This window comes from Hyperolius riggenbachi, chromosome 8 (assembly GCF_040937935.1).
Source record: "Hyperolius riggenbachi isolate aHypRig1 chromosome 8, aHypRig1.pri, whole genome shotgun sequence".
In the NCBI taxonomy this organism is placed as follows: Eukaryota; Metazoa; Chordata; class Amphibia; order Anura; family Hyperoliidae; genus Hyperolius; species Hyperolius riggenbachi.
Window position 1 is genome coordinate 246,902,696 of NC_090653.1, and position 27,445 is coordinate 246,930,140.

The window sequence follows — 27,445 nt, forward strand, 5'->3', positions numbered from 1 at the left end:
CAATCTTAGGAGAAAATGTCACATTTTATTTTTTCTTCATATACAATATACATTTGCCTTCATTTAAATAAGTGAAACAACACACTGTTCTTGTAGCAATAAAACGGATCATCGAGTATATAGAGTGCTACCCATCATCGCACAGTGCTACTTAACATCACATCATTACAACATCGCACAGAGCTACCCAACATCAGATCATCACAACATCCCAACATCGCACAGAGCTACCCAACATCAGATCATCCCAACATCGCCCAGTACTACCCAACATCAGATCATCCCAACATCGCACAGAGCTACCCAACATCAGATCATCCCAACATCGCTACCCAACATCAGATCATCCCAACATCAGATCACCCCAACATCACACAGCGCTACCTAACATCAGATCCAACATCAGATCATCCACACTGCTACCCAACATCAGATCACACTGCACAGTGCTACCTAACATCAGATCATCCCAACATGGCACAGTGCTACCTAACATCAGATCATCCCAACATCGCCCAGTACTACCCAACATCAAATCATCCCAACATCAGATCATCGCTACCCAACATCAGATCATCCCAGCATCGCACAGTGCTACCCAACATCAGATCATCCCAACATGGCACAGTGCTACCAAACATCAGATCATCCCAACATCGCACAGAGCTACCAAACATCAGATCATCCCAACAGCGCACAGAGCTACCCAACATCAGATCATCCCAACATCGCAACCCAACATCAGATCATCCCAGCATCGCACAGTGCTACCCAACATCAGATCATCCCAACATCAGATCATCCCAGCATCGCACAGTGCTACCCAACATCAGATCATCCCAACAGCATCAGATCATCACAACATCGCACCGAGCTACCCAACATCAGATCATCCAACATCGCTACCCAACATCAGATTATCCCAACATCGCTACCCAACATCAGATCATCCCAGCATCGCACAGTGCTACCCAACATCAGATCATCCCAACATCGCTACCCAACATCAGATCATCACAACATCGCACAGAGCTACCCAACATCAGATCATCCCAACATCGCTACCCAACATCAGATCATCCCAGCATCGCACAGTGCTACCCAACATCAGATCATCCCAACATCGCAACCCAACATCAGATCATCCCAGCATCGCACAGTGCTACCCAACATCAGATCATCCCAACATCGCTACCAAACATCAGATCATCCCAGAATTGCACAGTGCTACCAAACATCAGATCATCCCAACATCGCACAGAGCTACCCAACATCAGATCATCCCAACATCGCTACCAAACATCAGATCATCCCAGCATTGCACAGTGCTACCCAACATCAGATCATCCCAACAGCATCAGATCATCCTAACATCGCACAGAGCTACCCAACATCAGATCATCCCAACATCGCTACCCAACATCAGATCATCCCAACATCAGATCACCCCAACATCACACAGCGCTACCTAACATCAGATCATCCACACTGCTACCCAACATCAGATCATCCACACTGCACAGTGCTACCTAACATCAGATCATCCCAACATGGCACAGTGCTACCTAACATCAGATCATCCCAACATCACACAGCGCTACCTAACATCAGCTCATCCAATCAATCATCCTAACATCGCAGTGTTACCTAAAGCCTAGTATAGGCCATGCAATTTTTACTTCAGACTCTGTTTGAAAAAGTCATGAGATAGTCCGGTCTGACATCATTCGGAATTCAAATCCCGACCAGATTTCCAAACATCTCTCCAATTACATATCGATCAAAGAGTGGGCTCAGATATAAAGATATTTACAGACGCCTTAGGACTCTTCTGTCTGTGGGGAGGTTTGCAATGAGTAAACAGCATCAGAAATGTTCTTGGTTCATCCATAATGTATTAAAGTGTGTATGAAGCCTTTAATTTTTGTTCCACTTTAAGGGCACAAATATAGCTCAGTCCACGGCTAAAGAGCATGAATTTTAAAAAATGACCTGTTGGGAGTAATGGTTATAATTGCCTCCACATTTAGGCCTCTTTCACAGTGCAACGTTAAAGTCGCACATTATAAAAAATTATAACGCAGACTAATGCACAGCAATGCAAAGTCTGTGCGACATTCACAGTGCACACGTTACGTTGTGTGTAACGTGTAGCAATATTTAGAAAGTGCTGCTTGCTGTGCGTTTAGCAATACATTTGCTGCGTTGTGTGTTGCACATGCTCAGTAGTGTTGTCCGGATCATGAACGATTCGGATCTTTGATCCAAATCTCTTTTGTGAGTCGAACCATCCGGATCATCAAAATGAACGATTCGGATTACAAAGGGGGTGGAGCCAGGAGCGGCGCACCCCCCTCTCAGCGGGCGGGGGGGGCGGGGGTCCTGGAAGCAGAACAGAGATGAATCACTCAGTTGGAGGGGAGCCAGCCTTGCAGGGACAGGTACACGAGAGAGAGGGGACATGGGTGCCACTGCCAGATATGTGTAGAGCACACGTACTGGCTATAATGTGCTGCTGATTTTAGGCTGTCTTCCGTAGTGCAGTGCTGCATAGTGAACAAATGGGAAACTTTTGGCTCAGAAGCACAGCTCAGTAACTTTGCAGACATCGTGCTGGGCTATAATGACAGGGCAGGCACTGTGATTGCAGTGCAATATGATCCTCCTGCACTCTTCTCTAAACAGCTGCACTTAACTTCTCCCTAAATTTATGATGTGTTAGAGGTGAGAAAAGGGGAATGCTTTCCTTCACTGAGACGTTTGCATTCAAAGTATACAGATGCACATATAGGTGAAATATATTTAAAGCTATTGTATGATTGCAACATGTGGGTAATGTGTGCAAAAAAACATTTCTGCTCTCCCCTGTTTGTCCACCTCCTCCCTTCTCTGTCCACTCCCTGCCTTTCTCTGTTCACCATTCCCCCTTCTCTGTCTGTCCACCCCCTCCCCTTCTCTGTCCACTGCAGGGAAAGTCCTGTCCTGCTAGTCATTTCATCCCTGAATGCTTCCCTAGTAAAAATGATTCGAGATTCGGATCAAAGATCCGGATCTTTTCAATGAATCGATTCGAATCATCCGAATCATTGAAAAGATCCGAACTTCCCATTTCTAATGCTCAGTAAATTTATTTTTTTTAATGTAACGCATGCGCCGTTTTCGTTCCATCAGTATGCGACGAAAACGGCACACCAAGAGACACATAACGCAGTGCAAAATAACGTCCAATTTCATAACCTACATGCGCTGCGTTAGGGGCACATTGTGCGACTTTAACATCGCATCAAACGCAACGTCCCACTGTGAAAGAGGCCTCAGGCCTCGTTTCCACGTACTGTTGAACTGTGCGGTCAGCAAGCAGTTACCAGGCAGCAGTGAGCAGTTGTGAGAGTTTGGGAGGCATTTCAATGCCTAAAAACAGTCTGTGGAAAAGAGGCCTAAAGCAAATCTTAAAAATGGTTGTATTTTGGCACAAGGAATGGTCAAATGAGGGGCTAATTATGTTGAGTTGATGTTCATGTACATGTACACAGCTTGGAAATGGAAAGCTGCTGCAGCAGCTAAGTGGTGCATTTCCAAACCGCATACATTTGCATAATTAGCATGAACTCAGACTTATTAGCCTATCACTGATAATTTCTACATGTCACAGTCTTCATTTTCTCCCCCTTCCCCAGCAGCAAACTTGAGCAGGTCCATGTTTTTTGCCCTCATTTATATGTAGTGACAGTATGGGTACACCCCCCAGGTTATCCACAAGTGCAGAGTCCAATCACGTGTAGGGAGGGATCAAAATCACAAAAGCCCTATAAATCTGAGAGGGTCCTTTCCATGAGAAGTTGATTGGCAGTGAAAAGAACGTCAAACTCTCACAACTGCTTGCTGCTGCCTGGTAACTGCTCGCTGCTGCTTGGTTACTGCTCACTGAGCGCGCAGTTCAGCCACCTGTGAAATTCTAAGATGTCAACTCAGGCAACAGGAAATAACAGACAGGAGAGGTCTGAAGACTGTATGGATATGAGTTCAACTGCAGGCACAGAGATTCACACTGGCTTTTATTACTGTGAAAAGTTCAGTTCTAAAGGACTTTACTCAAAATGACTGCTTTAAGAATTTGTCTTGCTCAATTTTGGGTTTAGCTGTGCTTTAAGCACCTTAAAGCGGACCTGAACTCAGAACTTCCTCTCTGCTCTAAAAGATACGCAACAGCATAATAACCTTTAAAGCAAGTCATTTCTTTGTTACAGCTGATACAAGTCCTGCAATAAATATGCAGTTTGTCTACTTCCTGTTTCCATGGAAGCAGACATATTGTTAACATCCTGTGTTTGCCAATTAGCTGCTTTGCCGTGGCAGAGCTGACACAGCTGAAGAAATCAAATTACAACTAATGCTTAGTCACTCATGAGGGGGGACTAGATACACTAAACTTAATACATACGGGGTGCATACTTATATGTTTTTCTTCCGCCCCGTGAAAGAGTTCAGGTCCACTTTAACAAAGTTACAGGTATTTTTGGAATGCTCCTGAGACTTGTCTGAAAGGAAGACCTATGCAGGCTGACTTTTTTCACTTTTAAAGATAACCCGAGGCGCCCTTATACTTTTAGACATAGATCCTGAACAAGCCTGCAGATCAGGTGTTCCTGACAAAAATCTGATAAGATTAGCTGTATGCTTGTTTCGTGCTTGCAGGATGTATAAATCTACTTTTACACTTCTCTATACAGTAATAAACCTCTTAATTGAAGGTAAGTCTGTCCTTAGTCTTAATTTATTTTTAATCACTGCATTTCAACATGAATACAGAGTTTAAGGTAAATATACAGTGTGGATTATTGTACAGTTTGTTTTGTTTTTAGTAAAGCCTATTTTTAACATTGACTACCAAGCAACCAGAAACTACACTTACCCAGCATCAGCCAATCCCCACTGGTGCCGGATAGTGGGGGATTTACTGTACAAAAACTGTGGCCTGATAGGGATCTGGGCTCTATTCCATGGGCAAGAGTGTGGGGCAGATTTGTGTACAAATTTGTCTCTAGCCTTTAGGGCTAGCAACGCGCCTGCTGCTATGGAGGGGGAGGAGTGACAAGGCGCGGCACACAAAAAGTGGCTTCCAGCACTGCAGGGCGAGTAGGAAAATAGTCATCCAGAGCTTTAGGCGATGTCGTGGGGGGTTCCTGTACACGTTAGCTTCTCGCCCGAGGCGCTGTTTATCGGCTGCGTTTAATCTAACGTTTGTACGCAGCTCTATACTAGATTAGGATGATGACTGCACAGAAAACTCAACATATAAAAGAACAATCATCTAAAGAGCAGCTGAGACGACCAGATAAGAACCTTACAAGTAAATGCAATACTTCACATGGTGCACAAACAGTACAGCTTAACAGATGCTGATTCAGTGCATGGACGATATAGTAAAATGAAAACTTATACAATATAAAAGGCACATACTCAACTCACACAGACCGGAGATCAAGCAGCTCTGCTCACTGCATGGTGTGACTTTAATTTTCTAAAGTGCTTTTTAATATAGTACACAAATGATGACTTTACAAACTAAAATGATAAATGCTGTGCATTCTATAAAAGCATAGGAATTACCTCGTTCTCAGCTTGTATGCATTTCATACATATACTCCGGAGTCTAGTGTTTCTCCAGCAGGTGTCGCTCTTCAGCAAGGTTGCCATTTCAAAGACAACACTTGCTGGGGTGTGTTCATAGTATTCTAACGCTGCGACAATATAAACCTCTGTGACCTGAATATTTACATTGTACTGAAGTGAAAGGCGGACAGCTTTACATTGTTATAGTGTGTGACTGAGGAGAGGTAGACAAGGCATCATGCCAAACTTTCCACATTGCATCAGAGTCTCTCGAGGACATAAGTCTTTGTACAGCTCTTGCCATCAGCATGGTCATGTGACCAGAAACCTCAGGAACACCACCTATGGTGTTACCCAAGCATCACAAGTTCATGAACCTTTACAGTTTACACAACTTCCTCCTGGCTTGCAGTCCAATAAGATTCAGCATCTTCATTATCCAAGCAGAAGGTTGGACACGAAGTCAAAGTCTTGGAAGAGAACCTGGTCAATGGAGGTGACAGGACGAGGATCATCGGATGGGGACAGAATGGGTTTTTGTCCTGTGAATTCCTCATCGAAATTCCGTACATCATACGGGTCCTTTAGCGTAGGGAGGAACGGCGGCTTCAGTTTGCGAGCAAAAAGTGCTTCCCAGTCCACTTCCTGCAATACACAGAGGTTTCATGTCAGAATAAAGTATATGCTACCATTCAGTGGCAATGTCAATGGAGAAGACAATGAAAAATGAATACCGAAACAGCTGCATGCTGTCTCTTGAAACATATTCCCAAAGCACAAAATTAAGAAAAATGAATTTACCAGGAAATACTGTATCCACAAGTAAGACAAAGTTGATAATTTTTAACTGGTGTAGCATACAAATCCAGTTTACAAACCAAGAGTCTCAATATGAAAATCACACAGTGGAAGCCTTTGGGTGGCCACATTTCCCTGTAATGACACTAATCACGGGCTTTGTGGTGGTGGGGGTCAAGGGTTAGGAACCACTGGGGCGGGAGGTCAATGGATAGGCTTCAGTATGGGGAAGGTTAAAGGTTAGGCACGGGGGGGGGAGGCGTCAAGGGTTAGACACCACAGGGGGGAAGGGGGAGTCAAGGGTTAGACACCACAGGGGGGGAAGGGGGAGTCAAGGGTTAGACATCAGCAGAGGAAGGGCTAAGGATTAGGCATCAGTAAAGGAAGGGTTGAGTATCGGTTTTAAAAGGGTTAAGGGTTAGCTACCACCAGAGGAGTTAGGGTTAGGCATCGTGGAGAGAGGGTTCTGTGCGAGAGTGCGAGGGTTGTCAGAGTAAAACATTGGTAAATTAGGGGGGAAATTGCCATCTTTGCTTAGCACTAATGGTTGTTACTTGATCAGTTTCTGACAAGGGGATGATTCCTTCCCTGACTGGGAACATGTGGCTAGCTTTGGGCCAATCACACACGAAATGGACTCTCTTAAATCAATGTTACCAAAATCTATGTACAATAAAATACAATACAATAACATTTCTATAGTGCTTTTCTCCCATAGGTCTGAAAGCGCTTAGGCTCTCTCAGATTCAGTAGTTGGTAGTAGGATGAAGTATTCACACAACAAAAGTTATATTTCTGCAAATGCCAAACTGAACAGGTGGGTTTTCAGCCTGGATTTAAACACGTCCAGGGATGGAGCTGTCCTGATCTGCTGAGGCAAGGAGTTCCAAAACGTAGGAGCAGAAGGCTCTGGGACCAAAGGTTTCCAAGTGGACTATGGGTATGACTAGATTATTAGAACCTGTGGATCTGAGATTTCAGGGATCACTACGCAGCTGTAACATTTCTTTCATGTATCCAGGGCCCAAATTATTTAGTGATTTAAATATCAGTAGGCCGATCTTGAATAGGACCCTCCATTTTATAGGTAGCCAGTAAAGGGAGTGCAGCACTGGCGTTATGTGGCAGTGACGGGTTTGGGTGGTTAACAGTGGCCGCAATATTCTGTATCAGCTCTAGGCGGTACAAGTCCTTTTTTGGAAGGCCAGTGTAGAGAGCATTGCAGTAGTCCAGTCGGGATGTAATGAAGGCATGAACTAAGATTGGCAGATCTTCTGGGAGGATGAGGTGCTTGATTTTTGCAATGTTCTTCAGGTGAAAATAGGATGATTTCACCACAGCAGAGATGTGAGTTCTGAAGTTTAAATCCCCATCAATTATAACTCCCAGGCTACGCACATGATCAGAGCTGTGTAGATTGTGCCTCCTATTCTCAGTGGTGAAGACTGCAAGTTAAAGGGGCACTACAGCGAAAAACTGTAAAATTTAAAATATGTGCAACCATACACAAATAACAAGTACATTTTTTCCAGAGTAAAATGAGCCATACATTACTTTTCTCCTATGTTGCTGTCACTTACGGTAGGTTGTAGAAATCTGACAGAAGTGACAGGTTTTGGACTAGTCCATCTCTTTAAAGGGGATTCTCAGGGATATATTTATTTTCAAAAGCACTTAGTGAATGGCAGTTGCTCTGTCCAACTGCCAAAAAACTGTGTAGAGAGCAGGGAAGCTGGCCAGAATCTTTGTATAAATCCTTTTCAGGGAATAGCTTTATAAAGAAAAAAAGTCTTGCTGAGAATCCCCTATGAAAAGATGGACTAGTCCAAACCTGTCAGATTTCTACTACCTACTGTAAGTGACAGCAACATAGGAGAAAGGTAATTTATGGCTCATTTTACTCTGGAAAAAATGTACTTCTTATTTGTATATGTTTGTACATATTTAAAATTTTACAGTTTTTCGCTGTAGTGCCCCTTTTTGTTTTGTTGTCATGTGCTGCCCTCCGATCAGAAGGACTTCAGTTTTGTCGGCATTTAGTTTCAGCCAGTTGTCACCCATGCATTGCTGTAGCCATTAACCACTTCCCAACTGAGGGGTTTTACCCCTTCAGCATCCGAGCAATTTTCTCCTTTCAGCGCTCCTTACATTAATTCGCCTATAACTTTATCATTACTTATCGCAATGAAATGAACTATATCTTGTTTTTTTCGCCACCAATTAGGCTTTCTTTAGGTGGGACATTATGCCAAGAATAATTTTATTATAAATGTGTTTTAATGGGAAAATAGGAAAACATATGGGAAAAAAATTTTTTCTCAGGTTTCGGCCATTATAGTTTTAAAATAATGCATGCTACTGTAATTAAAACCCATGAAATGTATTTGCCCTTTTGTCCCGGTTATAAAACCATTTAAATTATGTCCCTATCACAATGTTTGGCGCCAATATTTTATTTGGAAATAAAGGTGCATTTTTTTCAGTTTTGCGTCCATCCCTAATTACAAGCCCATAGTTTATAAAGTAACAGTGTTGTACCCTCCTGATATAAATATTTAAAAAGTTCAGTCCCTAAGGTAACTATTTATGTATTTTTTTTAATTGTAAATTTTTTATTTTTTTTTTAATTACAAAAAAAAAAAAATGGGGAGTGCGGGAGGTAATGAGTTAATTTTTTGTGTATAAGTAATGTATGTGTGTGTGAAAAATAGTTTAGGGTGTAGTTTACTATTTGGCCACAAGATGGCAACAGTTTAATGCGACCTCCAAGCGTCCTTCCGGAAGCTTGGAGGAAGTACAGAAGAGGCTGGGATTTTTTTTTCTTTTTCACAATGATCGCCCTGCTTAGCGAAAGCAGCAGATCATTGCGGGGGCAGAGATCAACGAACGGGAATGTATTTTCCCGTTCATTGATCTCCGGGCGAGCGGGCAGCGGCGTGCACGATCGCGGGAGTGCGAGCGGGAGAGCGGACAGCGGCGGTGGTACGTATATCTACGCTCCGGGCGGGGAAGTTAAGTCCAAAGGAGCGTAGATATACTGTACGCGGGCGGGGAACTAGTTAATGATACGATTCTTTGAGCGATCGATCAATAAGAAACGATCGTGCCCACTAGTGGAAGGATAGCTGGTATCCAATTCGATCAGATTAATGGAATTGATACAAAAAATAGATCAATGTGATCCATATAATGATCGAAGAATCGTATTGTTAATGGCATAAGCATTTGGATTGTATCTTGTATGGCTACCATTATGGTCTATTGTCCCTATTCACAAAACATCAAGGTTCACTCTTACCTGATAGAACGGCTGTGTTTTTATCTCCTCTGCATCACCGACTCCAGCCCCCAGGCGGCGTTCTGGCGTTTTCCGCAACAGCTTTAAATGGAACCAAAATGATGTAAGCAAGACTAGTTGTTTATTATTTACAGTGTTCTAATACAAGGAAACTATTTTCCTCCATGAAACAGAAGGTATTTGTGATAACTCAGCTTAAAGAGAAACATCTTTGGTTACCCACAATGCAGCGCTACTGAATATGCAAATGATCTCTTTATGAAGCCAGGCTTACATCCAGAACCGCTGGTGTATAGCAAGCCTATAGCTTTACATTACATACAGAGCCACAACAACCCCACATGCAGACAGCCTGTTTTGGATTTTTGGTCTTCCTCAGGGCATGGCAGGAATTGATATGGGATAGGGCTTGGAAAAGTACAACAGCGTAACCAAGCAACTCGAAGTGACCCAAAACCACAAGGAAAGTATAGGGGACTAAAAGAGACCGAAAAAGCCCTCCTACTAAAAAGCAATAGGTAGTGTGGTTTGTCTCCTTAAAGGGAAAGTCCGAGCACCATAAAAATAATAAATCCACTTACCTGGGGCTTCCTCCAGCCCCCTGCATCCAACCTGTGCCGTCACCGCAGCTCTGGTGGCTCCCGGGTCCCATCCGGTGCAGATGCCCACCTCGCCAGGTCAGCATCCGGGTCGGCTTCTCCTGCGGTCCAGCATGAGGCCCACATGGTCGTGCTGGCGTCAGCCGGACTGTACTGCGCCTGTGCAGTAAAGTCCTGATGATGTCAGTGCGACTCTGAAGGCCACTCGTGCAGGCGCAGTGAGCATCTTGCGCTGAAGGGGATCTCGGGCCACAGGTGGTGAAGGAGCTGCGGCAAGGGCACAGGACGGCTGGCAGGAGCTAGAGGAAGCCCCAGGTAAGTGGATCTTTTTATTTTTAGCATGCTCGGATGTGTCCTTTAAAGGAAACCAGAGACAATTAGATTTAAAAGTTTTATATACACTTGGGGCTTCCTCCAGCCCTCTCCGCACAGATCGTTCCCACGCCGTCTTCATCCGCCTTCTCCTTCTCTCGGTAGAAGCTCCGTAAAATTGGCCAGTCAGGGCGCACTGCGCATGCGCGGCCCGGTGCCCTGCTGCGCTCCAGTTGCAGGGAGCGCTCTGCACTGCGCAGAACGCTCCCAGCTGCAGGAGTGAGACGGAGGGGAGCTGCACTGCGCATGCGCTGACTGGCCAAACTGACGGGGCTTTTACCGAGAGAAGGTAAAGGTGGATAGAGGAAGGCTGCGTGGGGGCGATCTGTGTGGAGAGGGCTGGAGGAAGCCCCAGGTATGTAAAAAACTTTTTAAATCTAATCATCTCTGGTACACTTTAAAACAGAAGGTATTTGCGAAAATTCAGATTTAAATAAACATTTGTGGGTAACCACAGAGGCTCACTTAAATGAACATGATGAGGAGACAGGATGGTCTAACACCATGGAGCGTGGAGTGTTCAAAAATGAAGTTATGTCCACCTCCACTCTTTCATTGCAGGTCATCTCGTACCTTTCGTATGAGGTTGATGGCTTCAGTGGAAAGGAACCGTGGATAGCGTACTTCTTCATTCACGATGCTGTCAAACACCTCCTCCTCATCATCGCCAGGGAACGGACACTGAAACAAGAGACAGTCTGAGGCTTTTCACACAACAAAATAGTTCTGATACTTTGTGCAGGCCAAGCCACTAAATGGGACAGGCAGTTGGTACATTACCAAGAGCAAAAGAACAAGATTAGCTAACCAATAAGGCTGGGTTTCCACTAGAGCCGAGTGCCCGTCCCTGAGACACAGGCACTTGTGCATTGCGATTACAAGTGAATCTCTCTAGCTGTGCCATGGATTGCTATGGGGATACAGACGCATTATCCGAAATTCCTTAAATTGCCTCAGTTTTTTCCCCCACGCAAATTCAGAACAGCCGATTGATTTCAATAGTTCCAGATCAAAGTTTGGAACCATATGCCTCTCAATTCAGGTGTTCTTTAAAGAAGAACTGTAAAAAAAAAAAAAAAAAATGATCCCCCCCCCCACCCTGGAGGATACTTACCATGTGAGAGGGAAGCCTCTGGGTCCTAATGAAGCTTCCCCCATCGTCCTCTGCCTCTCGGTTCCAGCGCGTGCTCCCCTGAAACCACAGCCGTTGAGAATGTCAGCTGTAGCGCATGCAACATTTACCTACCCCGGCTCCAGCGCAGCCACAGTAGCGGTTTTCCTTCAGGCTCATGTGAAAATAGCAGAGCCCAATAGGGTCCGCTCTACTGAGCAGGTACGAGTCGCCTGCGCAGTAGAGCAGACCCAATCAGGCTCGGTTATTTACACCTGAGCCCAAAGGAAAACCACTAATGCACATGTGCAGGATCGCGGTAGGTAAATATTTACCGCTTCAGTGTTCGGGGCCTGCCAGCGATGACACCGAGGGGCAGAGGAGGATGGGGAAAGCCTCATTAGGATTCAGAGGCTTCTCACTTCCAAGTTAAGTACCCCCAAGGGGATGTTTTTATTTTTACAGATCCTCTTTAACCTCCTTAGTGGTAATCACGAGTTCAGCTCAGGGTGGAAAAAACATTCCAGGAGCGGTAGCCGGCAGGAGCTCTATGCAGAGCAATGCGCGCGGTGGGCGTTTTAACTCACCTCCCGGATATCCCGACGTCGGCCGTCATTCTTCTTCCTCCCCTCTCTACTTCCCCTGGTGAGATCGCCGTCTGTCATCATGACGACAGCCGGCAATGTCACTATAGGGTTACAGCGCCACCCGAAGGACATAGGGAAAAATGAAGTGCTGGATCCCAGGGAGGTGAGTGAGTGCTGAGCTGCTGCAGAACTCCCCAGCAGCATGTTTTTTTTCCAGGTTTTAGGATCTAAAAGCATGCAACAAAACTGCACCACTTTAAGACCCTAAAATCTGGAGAGAATCAGAAAACCAAGGTAATGCCTGATTAAACTGTTTCTCATTAGAGGATCCTGGAATGTACAAATATAAGCCAACGTACACAGCTGCACCGCGGTTAGCCAAAGTCGCTCGTGCTGCTGCACAGGTGCCGCCATGCTTGTACAGCAGTACGGTCACACACGCACGAAGAGGAGCGCAAGCATAAACTGCAGTGTTCTCCCCAGGCTCTTTTAGCCGGGTGCTCCACCCGGCTAGTTTTGGTGAGCACCCGGCTGTTATCAGCTCACCTCCTCCTCTGTTGTAAGCAGAGTTGTGCAGAAAAGTGCCGGCCTTCCATTCTCTCATCTCGCCCCACCCAGCTATTTTTTCATGACACACAGCTGGAAAAAAATTTCCGGGGAGAACACTGAACTGTGAGGAGAAACCAGGTGGCAGCTGTGGTCTTGAGGATGTTGGAAGCCTTTGGAGGAGTCGGAGGCTGGCTTCTCTCTTCTTAGGTAAGTATCTACAGTATTTCTTTTTTTAACCGCCTCAGGTTTGCTTTACAGCAGTAGAGGTAAAGAATCAGCACAGAAGTCAGTCATCTGGCATTGTTTGAAAAAAGTACAGAGGCGCCAGCAGGATAAAAATAGTAGTACAAATTTAAACCAATTAAAATGTGGGTGGCGAGGGTGGACTCGTCTCCCCAACAAATAACACAACCGCTGTGTATGTTACAATAAATTTAATCAAATATAATTATAATTAGTACTCCAAAAACAAACTGCAACGCGTTTCGCGGGTCCCAAGCCCGCTTCCTCAGGCAAAAGTACAAAACAGGAGTAACTGAAACATAAACATAAAAGAATACATATAACAATTTTCCCGAAATCACAAATAAATAAATACATCCAGAAAAATTCATCAAAAAATGCATCAAAAAACAGCAGCCCAGTCTAAGGTATGTCAGTCATAGGTGCTGCAGAAGAACTTGAAAAAACTTAAAAACATCTTCTAAACCAGTAGATACCCAATAATGTGAGGTTAAGACTGCTCATAAAATAAGAGATCCATAAAAATATTCTGTAACGTAGCTCAACCATAAACCTTTCACAATTATAGTTTTTAGTGCATAATAGTGTCTCACAATATTCATATATGGGTATAAACCTCCCCAATTTCTATAAATAAATACATAAATTATGGCAGATGAGTAACAAAAAAATAGCTAAATAAATAAATAGCAGCCTGCGGGCAGTGAGCAGCATACCAAACCGCAGGCTGCATAAGACTATAAACAGTATAGGAATAGAGCCTGATTGGCACTACTCTAATTACCCATAATAGTGTCCCTCTATTTGTCCGTAAACCATCTTGACAAATGAGGGTACATATGCATAAATGAGTCTGGGGTATAAAAAGGAGGAAAGACTTACCCACGCAGTAGTGTGTGCTAGTGTAGCGCCTCTGCAGTGAGCGGACGCTACACCAGCTTCTCATATACTCTCCGTCCCTAGAATAGTGGTGGACGGGACTTGTATGGGGGCGTGGTCCTTTCGGGTGGAAAATGTCTTACGCATACCCCGTTCATTGGCCCGTCATTAGACACAGGAAGTGCGTCATGTAAGGGCAAGGCTGCCCGGGCGCCATGTTTGTGATGGTATCTAAAATAATATATGGGAGAGGGCTGCCGGTAATGTCGTCACTTGAGGGCGGGCATGTAGCGTATTGTAAGGGCCTTTGTGCCACTTCGCCATCTTAGTTGTGGTCAAAGTATAGAGAATTAATTTGTGACGGCAAGCGAATGGCACGGCCCTCGTATACTTTAACCCGCTCTGTTCCGTGGATAATTAGAGTTAGTCTCCGGGTTCTCTATGAGTATTGGTTAGTTAAAAGGAGTGTATCCAACACGTATTGCTGTGAAATATAGATTGTGGATCAAGATTTGTCATATATGTGGCTGCATGTCCCTGTGGAACACAATATGTGGGACGCACAAGCCAACAACTGCGGGACAGAATAGGGCAACACAAGCGCAACATCTTAAGAGGGTTCCCTAAACATAGTTTGTCCAGACATTTCGACCAGGCTCACAACAGAAACGTGACGGAAGTTTCCTTCACAGCACTAGAAGCTATTAATCCCACATCACCAAACGCGTTACTAACACTTAAGCTGGCCATACACTGGGCTGATTTGCCGCCGTTCGACAGCAGATTCAATCACTGGGATCGAATCTGCTGCCAATCGTTCAAGCTAAACGCACCCGCCGATCAGATTTCCTCCCGAAATCGGATTGGTTCGTCGATCGCGCCGTGCGGGAAATAACCGTCGATCGCCCGCGGGTAGGGAGCGTGTCGCTAGTGGCGGCCGATCCGATACAGGTATACATTACCTGACGCTGGCTCCCGGGCATCTTCTCCGCGCTGCACCGCTCTGTTCCTGCTCCATCCCAGCGTACATTAACTTCCTGTGTCACTCCAGTGACCAGGAAGTTCAAATAGAGGGCGCTCTATTTGAACTTCCTGGTCACGGAGTGACACAGTGTACGCTGGGATGCGGTGCGGGATGCTGGGATGCGGTGCAGCGCGGAGAAGAGGACCCGGAGCCAGCTTCAGGTAATATATACGGGGGGGCGGACAGGCGGCAGGAGCAGCTCAACAGATTGTAAAATCGATTCACAATCTGTTTGCAGTAAAGGCAGCCATACAATCCCTCTCTAATCAGATTCGATCAGATAGGGATCTGTCAGTTGGTCGATCTAATGGCAAATCGACCAGTGTATGGCTACCTTTAAGCAAAGGGAGACCTTTTGGACCAAACCGTCAAAACCCTGGTCCCTATAGGTCTCAATGAACTCTTGGAAAAGATTTTTTGATGGCATAAAGCCCGACATTTTATACAGGCAACACTGTGCCTCCATTTCGGTATCTATCTATATACACACATTCATATACAAGTGTGTGTATATATACATAGGGGGCTGGTATGATTATTACAGTGGGGACGCAGTTACTTCCGTCCCTCTGGTATTGCACAATTCTATACAAGATACAATAAACAAATGAGTGGAGCTGTGTGTGCAGGTGAAAAAATGGGGGGTGGGTAATTCTAGGGGTTAGTACTGGTACATAAGGGTACGTAGATTCAGGGGTACGGGAACTTATATGAATTGTCCAGGCCCTTCATGATGATGTAGATCATCCTATAGAAAGTCGCTCTTTTTATCATTATTTATTATATAATTTTTATTATTTTTTTTATATAATATTTGATATTGTAGGTACATGTATATGTAGGCTGGTATATGTATAGACATATACAAGGATATTTTTTTTTTTTATATGTCTCACTATTTTTTGGGTGACACCTTTTGGTGACACCAACATGGCTGCTGTTAATTGGTTATCTCTATATCATGGATTAATATGTTCATATATACCCTTTGGACTAAAATGAGTTCATTTGGGAACCGGAATAACCTATTTACAACTTGTTTGATTTTGTTGATTATTATCTTTATGAATTTTGAGTTATATATGATCATGTCACATCAACATGTTTTTTATGATGTCCTTCTGTTAACCCCCCCCCCCCCTTCTTTTTCTTTTTTTCTCCATACTCAATGCGGCATTAGATTGGCTCAATAATATTTCACAGCAATACGTGTTGGATACACTCCTTTTAACTAACCAATACTGATAGAGAACCCGGAGACTAACTAATTATCCACGGAACAGAGGGGGTTAAAGTATATGAGGGCCGTGCCATTCGCTTGCCGTCACAAATTAATTCTCTATACTTTGACCACAACAAGATGGCAAAGTGGCACAAAGGCCCTTACAATACGCTACATGCCCGCCCGCCCTCAAGTGACGACATTACCGGCAGCCCTCGCCCATATATTATTTTAGATACCATCACAAACATGGCGCCCGGGCAGCCTTGCCCTTACATGACGCACTTCCTGTGTCTAATGACGGGCCAATGAACGGGGAATGCGTAAGACATTTTCCACTCGAAAGGACCACACCCCCATACAAGTCCCGTCCACCACTATTCTAGGGACGGAGAGTATATGAGAAGCTGGTGTAGCGTCAGCTCACTGCAGAGGCGCTACACTAGCACACACTACTGCGTGGGTAAGTCTTTCCTCCTTTTTATACCCCAGACTCATTTATGCATATGTACCCTCATTTGTCAAGATGGTTTACGGACAAATAGAGGGGACACTATTATGGGTAATTAGACTAGTGCCAATCAGGCTCTATTCCTATACTGTTTATAGTCTTATGCAGCCTGCGGTTTGGTATGCTGCTCACTGCCCGCAGGCTGCTATTTATTTATTTAGCTATTTTTTTGTTACTCATCTGCCATAATTTATGTATTTATTTATTTATAGAAATGGGGGAGGTTTATACCCATATATGAATATTGTGAGATGCTATTATGCACTAAAAACTATAATTGTGAAAGGTTTATGGTTGATCTACGTTACAGAATTTTTTATGGATCTCTTATTTTATGAGCAGTCTTAACCCCACATTATTAGGTATCTACTGGTTTAGAAGATGTTTTTAAGTTTTTTCAAGTTCTTCTGCAGCACCTATGACTGACATACCTTAGACTGGGCTGCTGTTTGATGAATTTTTTGATGAATTTTTCTGGATGTATTTATTCATTTGTGATTTCGGGAAAATTGTTACCGTATATACTCGCATATAAGCCGACCCGCATATAAGCCGACCCCCCAACTTTTCCCTGAAAAACCAGGGAAAAATGATTGACCCCCATATAAGCCGGGGGTAGGAAATGCTGGATTGGTGCAGCCCCCCAGTGTGTCCCAGTATAGCTAGTATGGTGCCCAGTATAGGTAGGTAGTGTCCAGTATAGCTATTATAGTGCCCAGTATAGCTAGTAAAGTGCCCAGTATAGCAGTATAGCCAGTATAGTGCCCAGTATAGCCAGTATAGTGCCCAGTATAGCCAGTATAGTGCCCAGTATAGCGCCCAGTATGGGTAGGTAGTGCCTCAGTTTAGCTAGTATAGTGCCCAGTTTAGCTAGTATAGTGCCCAGTTTAGCTAGTATAGTGCCCCAGTATGGCTAGTATAGTGCCCCAGTATGGCTAGTATAGTGCCCCAGTATGGCTAGTATAGTGCCCAGTTTAGCCAGTATAGTGCCCAGTTTAGCCAGTATAGTGCCCAGTTTAGCCAGTATAGTGCCCAGTTTAGCCAGTATAGTGCCCAGCATAGGTAGGTAGTGCTCCCCCCGCGGCCGCCGCTGCTATTACCTGCTTAGGCAGCGGCCGCTTCCTAATCCGCGTTCCCCTTCTGAAGTTGCAGAGTGTATCACAGCAGCACGCCCGGCGCTGCTGCTGTGACGATGCAGGGGGCAGGAAAGAGCGTGGCTCCCTATAGCGGCGATCTGTATCGCCGTTACCAGGGGAACCACTCTTTCCTGCCCCCTGCATCGTCACAGCAGCAGCGCCGGGCGCGCTGCTGTGATACACTCTGAAAGTTCAGAAGGGGAACGCGGATTAGGAAGCGGCCGCTGCCTAAGCAGGTAATAGCAGCAGCGGCCGCGGGGGGAGCGGGGAGCAGGGCGCGGACCACCCACCACTAGACCACCAGGGAAGACTCGCATACAAGCCGACCCCCCAACTTTTGACCCCCTTTTTGGGGGTCAAAAATTCGGCTTGTATGCGAGTATATACGGTATATGTATTCTTTTATGTTTATGTTTCAGTTACTCCTGTTTTGTACTTTTGCCTGAGGAAGCGGGCTTGAGACCCGCGAAACGCTTTGCAGTTTGTTTTTGGAGTACTAATTATAATTATATTTGATTAAATTTATTGCAACATAGCGGTTGTGTTATTTGTTGGGGAGACGAGTCCACCCTCGCCACCCACATTTTAATTGGTTTTAATTTGTACTACTATTTTTATCCTGCTGGCGCCTCTGTACTTTTCATACATTTTGATCCATCTGGTGGATGGGTGTGTATACCCTTTTTCTTTTCTACGGAGAGCGACTCTTTAACCTGAGTGGGGCCAGGTCCAAATTCCCCATATGTGATGAGAGTGGTTGCCTGAGGCCGGCAACCCAGACTTGTGAGTATAACTTCATCTACTTCCTATACAATTTATCTGTCCATAATACACTATTAGGGGCTCTCGATTGTCTTCTTTTTACATCTGGCATTGTTTATTCAAGAACGAAGATGGCAGCCTCTGTATTCCTCTCGCTTCAGGTTCCCTTTAATAGTCTCCTGACATCACACAGCTCAGATTTTGAAACTGCAACCCCATTTACATGAATATTCGGCCATGAACAGCCATAGTCCACTAACTAGAAAACTTCTGACTCTTACTCTGCTACTGAAGAGGACCTGTAAAAGCTCTTACCTCTCCTACCAGCATCTCATAGAGGAGCACACCCAGCCCCCACCAGTCCACAGCATACGTGTAGGAAGTGTCCGTCAGCACTTCAGGGGCCAGGAACTCTGGTGTACCGCAAAACGTGCTCGTCCTGTCCCCGTATCCCATTCCTGGAAGACCAAGCAAGTAAATGAGCGCCCACCAAAAACCGACACACCTGTCCCAAGCTTTCATATACAGTGGGGCTTCAAAGTTTGTGATCCCTTTAAAAAGGTTGGTTTTTATATATGTTACGGCCAGAACCCAAAGTTTGGCCACTTCACGTTCTGGCTGGCCACTTCGGGTTCTGGCTGACCAATGTGTGAAGTGGCCGCTGCGCTGCGGCCAATGTTAGAAATGAAATGATTCCTGTTAAGATTAATGTATTTTCCGGCCATCTCGCTGCGGCAAAATGTATGAAAAGTTAGTTAATTTAATGAAATGATGCCGGCGGCAAATGTAGCAGATGAAGCCGCCCCCTGCCTCTCTCTCTCCTACTGGCAGCCGGCGGGGACACGCATGTCCGAGAGTCCGCCGGCTTCCACTCTGCCTCTCTCTCCTCCCCCTTCCTCTCTCTTCTACCGGCAACGGCGGGGACACGCTCGTGTCCCCGAGAGTCGTTCGTCGCGCCAGGGAAGCAGAGCAGGGAAGGCTGCAGACATTGCTTCTGCCAGCACCCGCTCTGCAGGAACGGCAGGATTGCCTGCCGCGATGAACGACTCTCAGGGACACGAGCGTGTCCCCGCCGTTGCCGGTAGGAGAGAGATGAAGGGGGAGGAGAGAGAGGCAGAGTGGAAGCCGGCGGCTTCATCTGCTACATTTGCCACTGGCTTAATTTCATTAAATTAAACTAACTTTTCATACATTTGGCCGCAGCGAGACGACCAGAAAATACATTCATCTTAACAGGAATCATATCATTTCTAACACTGGCCGCAGCGCATCGGCCACTTCACACATTGGCCAGCCAGAACCCGAAGTCGCCAGCCAGACCCCGAAGTGGCCAGCCAGAACAAGAGGTGGCCAAACTTCGGGTTCTGGCCGTAACATATACATGTTCCCTAATTCACAAACAAGTCCTGAAAGTAGATGAAGAAATCCTAGTTAAACAAATGAAATGGGGAAGAGTAAAAGACAAGACCGGACATGGCGGGCTTAAAGCACCAGAGCTGCAGCCACTAAGACACACTCTATAGGCAGTAGCAGTGTTAGAGAGTCTTGCCCAAGGAACACGAAGAGATCTGATCTTATCCAGTTCCTGAACCCAGGTCTCCTGTATCAGATGCAAAGCCCTTAACCATTACACTATCCAGCGGGGAGTAGAGTATGAGGTTATATCACTAAAACGGAATGTTGGTCACACTTCCACTTTGCATTGGACTTTTAGAGGATTGCATTACAACATACGACACATTGTCAGCATTACTGCACTAGTAAGGCGCTACTGAGGCCTAGGGAGTCCTGAGGTTTGGCTGAACTTCCAGCCCTCTAGCGCCACCTATAGAGACATGTGACTTCTCGCTCCCTGGTGATCTCATCGCCTCTTCACAAATACTGCGGCAAGCCTGCTACAACTAATGCCTGGTACATACTTTCAATTACGATTGGCCAATCACTGACCAATTTTACCACCTCCATGTAGTATGTGAGTCAACAGATACGGAATACTATGAGCAGATTGTGTAGGAAAACACTCATACTACATGGAGGAGGTAAAATGAGTCAGTGACTGGCCAATCATAATTGAAAGTGTGTGCCAGGCTTAATGGTGCGTAAACACATCAAATTTTGATTGGCCATTTTTACCTCTTACATATAAGTATGAGGACCAACGTATTTTAAATAGTTTGAAAATAATGTGTAGGTAAACTCATAATGGATTGAGGAGGCAAAATAAGCCATCCATTGGCCAATCAAAATTGGATGTGTGTATGCACCATTAGGGAGGAAGTTGGCAGTCGCATTCCTAGTTGAATTCTCTTAAACTTTAGGGACTCACTGGCGCTCAGTATAACCCTTTTTCTGACACAGCCAAAGCTGCAGGAGTAGTGAGGCTACCTTTAGAGCAACCTAACTACCAGATAGGTACACATGGCTCACTACACTATTGGGCCACAAATGTCTAAAGTCTTGTAGAATGATGTAGTTCAAACAATGATATAATATTGCCTCATCCAATTACCATTGATATTGTATATACTTGTTAATACATACAGTATAGTGCCCATTACCAGTATGTGAATAGTTAAACATTCCTTAAAGAGAATCTGTATTGTTAAAATCGCACAAAAGTAAACATACCAGTGCGTTAGGGGACATCTATTACCCTCTGTCACAATTTCGCCGCTCCCCGCCGCATTAAAAGTGGTTAAAAACAGTTTAAAAAGTTTGTTTATAAACAAACAAAATGGCCACCAAAACAGGAAGTAGGTTGATGTACAGTATGTTCACACATAGAAAATACATCCATACACAAGCAGGCTGTATACAGCCTTCTTTTGAATCTCAAGAGATCATTTGTGTGTTTCTTTCCCCCTGCATCTCTCATGCACTGAAGTTTCAGGCTGCTCTTTTCTTCCTGCAAACAGCTTTGCCCTTGTCTGTAATTCCTCACTAATGTGAAAGCCCAGCCAGCTCAGAGGACGATTTATCCAGCTTGTAAAAGATAAGAGAGAAGCTGCTCTAATCTAAATAACACACAGGCAGTGTGCATAGAGGGGCCTGGAAGGGGGAGTTCATAGCAGAACCACAACACTGAAGAACTTGGCAGCCTTCCAGACACAGGCCGACAAGTCTGACAAGAGAGAGATAAGTTGATTTATTACAGAGACTGTGATAGTACAAAGTGCTGCAATAAGCTAGAACACATTAGAATAGCTTTTGGAACTTGTAGGATGATAAAAAACAGGATGCAATTTTTGTTACGGAGTCTCTTTAAAGAGGACCTGAACTGAAAATTAAAAGTCAAAATAAACAAACACTTCATACTTACCTCCCATGTGGTCTACTCATCAATCTCTTTCTCCTCTCCTGCGTCCTGTTGTGTCCAATAGAATTCTCTATCCGCCATTAACCCATAACAGCTTCCTGGTCAGTACACTGTTAACCCATTTGGTTCCTGGACGTAGAAACTACGTCCAGGAACCATGAGCGCTACCGCAGGCTCCCGCGGCCAATCGCGCGCCGGCCCGCGGTTCGTTAGCCAGGCAATCAGTGAATCGGGCTATGGAGCCCGATCACTGATTCCTCTCCCCCGCTGAAAAAGCGACAGCTTCTCTCGGAAGCTGCGCCTTTTCTGGCTGTTACCTCCCCCCATGCGTCGCTCTAAGCGTGTGTTACGCTTAGAGTGACGTCATGTAAACAAACTCGTGGCCGCCTAATATACCTTAGTGGACAAATTACCATAGCATTATAAGGAAAGGTGTTAAAAGGCCACTTATGATTGGCTGGGATTGTATTTTCGGTACTTACGTATTATACCGTCCAGCACATTTGGGAGCCTCCTGTTAAAAATATATTTACTTCTCTTGCAAGATTGAACCATCTTTAGGAAGCTGAACGTCTTGGTTTTCACTTGCACCAGGTTCCAAGTCGGTATGACACACGGTTCCCGAATTAGTGGGTTTTGAAGGAGAGAGTGGGTTTTGAAGAAGGCTACCCCCCCCCCCCCCCCCCCGTCTCGTCCTCAGACTTGTTGACTCCAGCTCCTCCTGTATCCCACCCCTGTTGTCTCCTGCGCTCTGCTTTGTTCTGCGTAGGGTTGCCGTGCAGAAAGCTGTTCTGTTTCTGCAAGTATATTACCCGCCCGGGCCCCTGGAAACAGATGTTATCACTACACTCCACAGTTTCTGAGTTGGTGCTGCCGGGGTCACTGTGATTTGTTTCTGCAGGCAAGAAGGGGCCAGCCTCCAGTCGCCCAATATAGAGATCGGAGGCTTCGAATAGTAACAGCAATAGCCAAGTGTAGGGGGCACCCCTCCTTCAGCCCCCACTTATTCAGAACCGTGTGTCATACAGACTTGGGACCTGGTACAAATGAAAGCCCAGATGTTCATCTTTCCCCACCGATCACCGCCGTAATACGTGCCCCCCAGGGATCCCCACGATGGCGCAGCCTCCCAATCAGCTCCAGGCTTTGCTATGGGGAGGATCGGGACTGCGCATGACATGTCCGATCGTCGCCATAGCGACAGTGAAGCTGCGGCTCTCGCGGGATCGCGGAGGGGTAAATATTACTGGCGGCGATCAGGGGGGTTTAGTTGGTTGCCGGGGGGGGGGGGGGGGGGGGGGGGGGGGGCGGGGGGGGGGGGGGGGGGGGGCTTGGGGACATAATTAGCTAGCGAAGTGCTAGCTTAGGCATATAGCAAAACTTTTATTTTAAAAAATCCTCCCGCGGACGCAGCAGCTAAAAACTGCGTCCCGCCAGGGAGGTTATCTAGTTTCAAAAGTTTTCAGAATTAACACAAGTCTCACCTTCTTTACATAGTCCAAAATCTGCAATCTTTACAAATCCACCAGCATCCATCAGCAGATTGTCCAGCTTCAAGTCTCTAAAGAAAAGATGGGCGTTGGAAAACATTGACATAAAACTTAAGAAAAAGTATTCAGAGGATCACATGTCCGTAGATATTGGTAAGCAGCCTGACTCACAGTCCTTGTCACCACGTCAAGCAGTCATAAACAGGCATCAAAAAAGACCTCCATACCTGTAAATTATTTTTTTCTCGTGCAGAAACTGAAGGCCGAGAACCACACACGCAGAATAGAACCTGCCAATACAAGGACAATTTGTTAGGCTTGACAACCATGTGACACACAAGCCATCTTCCCTCTCCCCCCCCCCCCCCCCCCCCACACACACACACACACCTGGCTGCCGCCTGTGAGAAGACGTTAGCATGGATGTGCATCATCAGGTCACCACCAGGCATGTATTCCATCACGAAGCAGGCGTGTTCCGGGGTCTGGAAGCAACCAAACAGGTTCACCAGGAAGGGGTGCCCCGAGGCATTCACCACCTCAAAGATCCGCTTCTCACATTGCAGACTACAATCAAGGACAAACGTAAGATGGGAACATTAGGCGGCATCATAGCTCTGAGGATCACATTAACCTTCCTGGCAGTATGATAATTTCCAGATTTTAGGGTCTTTTCTGAACATTTCACACCCTAAAATCAAGAAACAATTATGCTGCCAGTAAGCCAGCAGCAGCCCCTTCTCTCACTCACCTCCCTGGGCTACAGCGCTGCAATTTTACCTCCGTCCTCCGCGTGGCGCTGCAACACTTTGGGGAGATCAATGACGGCAATCTCACCAGAGTGATTCAGAGCCTCCAAAGACAGGAAGAAGAAGAACGGCTACCGACGTCTGGATCCCCCAGGAGGTGAGTGAGTAAAAGCTCCCAATGCCCTCCATTCACTTGTATTGAGCCCCCGGCAGCTAGCCCGAACTCAGCTCGGGATTACCGCCAGGGAGGTTATGCTATCAGACAGGGTAGCGGATGCTTCATATTTGAAGTCACTTCCAACAGAATTCATGGCATGAAAACGCTGATAGAGCAATTGAGGTACAAAAGAGAGGGAGGCCAGACTTAAATACTGTGCAGGAAGTTAGGCCAAGTACAGCGCGTACCTGTTAAAAAAGCTCGGGTAAATTTGGGGACGCGGGGTGAAGTCACGGGATGCGCTCCATGCACTGTTGTCCTAATTATCTCCTACTGTACACCCCATTTCTTGTTAGACGCAGGTCCCTTCTTTACATTATTAGGGCTCCGGCTATTGCCAACACCCCAAATTACACCATCATTATCGTAATACAGGCTCCCTTCCTTGCTGATGCTCAAATTACACAGCGAGTATCACCATAACCTTACCATAACCTTAATTCACATTACGGCTAAAGGTGCGTACACAAGTCTGATTGTTCCAAACGAACGGTCGTTTGGACGTCAAATCGGGCGTGTGTAGAAACGGTCGTTCAGCTGATAACGCTGGTTTTGACGGATCTGCTTGGCGGATTGGTCAAATCCAGTCTTACCAGCTGAACGATCGTTTGTACACATGCCCGATTTGACGTCCAAACGACCGGTCGTTTGGAAAAATCAAATGTATGTACCTTAAGGCAGAGTACAAATTACCTATTTCGGGTCCAGGGCCACCAGAGGAAATCAGCTTACAAGTTACTCGCCCAATCGCAGCTTCCAGCAGTGCTCTCCATGCCCAGAGTGCCGTCATGTGACACTCTGGCACGAACTGCCGGCAAATTACATGATGCCGCTGTGGCCATGGGGATAGCAGCTGGAAGCAGCGACTGGGCAAGTTAAACCTGTCTTTACACAGTGTTCGCGACTCTGCAGGGAGGGAGAGGAAAGGAATCCGGACAGATTAAAAGCACAAACGGGACGGGTGAGTGCAACATCAGCAAACCCTCCGTATGTTGTGAGGAGTGAGGGGCAGAAAATGAACTGAAGGTGCTTGGCAAATACATGCAATAGGGAATGTTTAGCCGATGCTGCAAAGTTGTTACAAGATTTAGGACAGACTGGTGAGGGGTACCCTCAGTTTATTACCAAGTCAGCCATTTTTACGATTTCTCACAAATAAGCGTCAAGGGGGCAGTTCATGACTGAATTAAGTTATACTCAAATACCGTATATCCTCCACACCATACATGTCAAACTCCGGTCCGCGGGCCAAACCTGGCCCTCATAGTCATTCAATTTGGGAAGCTATATTGGGGGTGAAGCCCTAGATCACCAGGGAAGCCATATGTGGGAGGGGGGGGGGGGGGAAACGCTAAACACTAGGGAGCTGTATAGTGAAGGGAGGGGGGACCACCTAGAAACTTTATAAGGGAGGGAGGAGGCCAGTAGACATCGAGGTTGCCCCGCTACTAGGTCCCAGTGTACAATTTCGGCCAACTTTGTATTTGCGTTTGACACCCCTCCTCTACACTAACAAGTCTGCCTTTAGAGTCAGGATTTTAAAACCTTTCTGTGAAATAAGGTTATAATTTACAGTAAGTATGGTGAGCATATTCACAAAAGATCAGGAAAACATTGAAAAACACCAATAGAGTACATTCTACTAAGTTATAGACCAGCATAACGACTGCCCAAACATAGAAAAGAAATAAAATATGCACCTTTCAAACTCATCTCTGCTGACGATATCCCGCTTCTTCAGTGCTTTGATAGCGTAGAGCTTTCCTGTTTGTTTATATTCAACCAGAAGAACCTAAAGAACAAGAGCCCATACTCTTTATGAGTGAACAGAAGCGCTACTGTGTAGCTACTTCTACACCTGCTCAAAATACACACACACACACACACACACACACACACACACACACACACACACACACACACACACACACACACACACACACACACACACACACACACACACACACACACACACGTTCAGTCAGATATTTTTGAGTTCATATAGAGTTTACTTTTAGCATGTCATTTTAAAGAGGGATGGTAGAATTCAGTAAATTATTCAGGACACCCAATTTTACATTAAGAAAGTGTACCAGAGCTCTAAAATTAAAAATATTGTATACATACCTGGGGCTACCTCCAGCCCCATCTGCTCTGATCGCCATCTTCCGCTGTCCGCAATTTGGGGACCGGGTCCCCGCACTTCCGTCAGTTGGAGCCAGTCTGGCGTAAGAGAAGTGCGCCCTCTACATATCTCTCCAGCAGCTGCTGGAGAGATACGCAAAGGCTATCATTCATAAAGCATTTCCGCATGCGGAAATGCTTAAAACAGCTGACTTTACCGACCACTTAGCAAAGTCAGCATTCATAAAGGCTCTTTCTGCGTGAAAAAAATGACACTACCGAGCAGAGTGATAAATCACCGCCTTGTGCGGTGATTATCGGAACAAATGTAGCAAAATGTTCATTCATAAAGATCACCGCAAGCGGTGTGAGGTCGGGAAGTACCGCTCCCTCTGATGTGGCGATACCAATGCAAGTGAATGGAGACACACAGACCTCCCAGGCAGCTGCAGCAGAGCGGAACACGGAGAAATGTATCAACTCGGCAGCTTCCGTGTCTCCGCAAGCCCATCGCCTGCCTAGTTCGGGGAATCTCCGCACTGCTTCCGCACATGGATACTTTTTTATGAATGCCCACCCAGAAGTCTAAAACACTGCCAGCGGTGTTTTCCCGCACTGATTCTCCATACCGACAGCCCTTTCATGAATGATAGCCAATGAGCGCACTTCTCCTGTGTAGCTGGCCGCAACTGACGTCAGTGATGGGACCCGGTTCCTGAAGCTGCGGGCAGAGGAGGATGGTGGCGCGGGAGCTATCGGAGTGGATGGGGCTGGAGGAAGCCCCAGGTATGTATACAATATCTTTAATTTTAGAGCTCTGAGTCCCTTTAAAGAGACACTGAAGT

At 45.7% G+C, this 27,445-nt stretch overlaps 1 protein-coding gene across 2 annotated transcripts in view; it reads right to left on the bottom strand.

Moving 5' to 3' along the window:
- Positions 1 to 5,495: 5,495 nt before the first annotated feature.
- PKN3 (protein kinase N3) overlaps positions 5,496 to 27,445 on the bottom strand; it is a 73,320-nt gene continuing 51,370 nt past the window's right edge. For both annotated transcript variants that reach the window (XM_068248519.1, XM_068248520.1), the window contains 8 exons: positions 26,177 to 26,268; positions 23,901 to 24,077; positions 23,738 to 23,800; positions 23,505 to 23,581; positions 19,020 to 19,162; positions 11,254 to 11,361; positions 9,710 to 9,790; positions 5,496 to 6,258 (listed from right to left, as the gene is read on the bottom strand). In XM_068248519.1, coding sequence (XP_068104620.1) covers positions 6,049 to 6,258; positions 9,710 to 9,790; positions 11,254 to 11,361; positions 19,020 to 19,162; positions 23,505 to 23,581; positions 23,738 to 23,800; positions 23,901 to 24,077; positions 26,177 to 26,268 — 951 coding nt within the window. In that variant the 3' untranslated portion in view covers positions 5,496 to 6,048. The remainder of the gene's footprint in view (positions 6,259 to 9,709; positions 9,791 to 11,253; positions 11,362 to 19,019; positions 19,163 to 23,504; positions 23,582 to 23,737; positions 23,801 to 23,900; positions 24,078 to 26,176; positions 26,269 to 27,445) is intronic.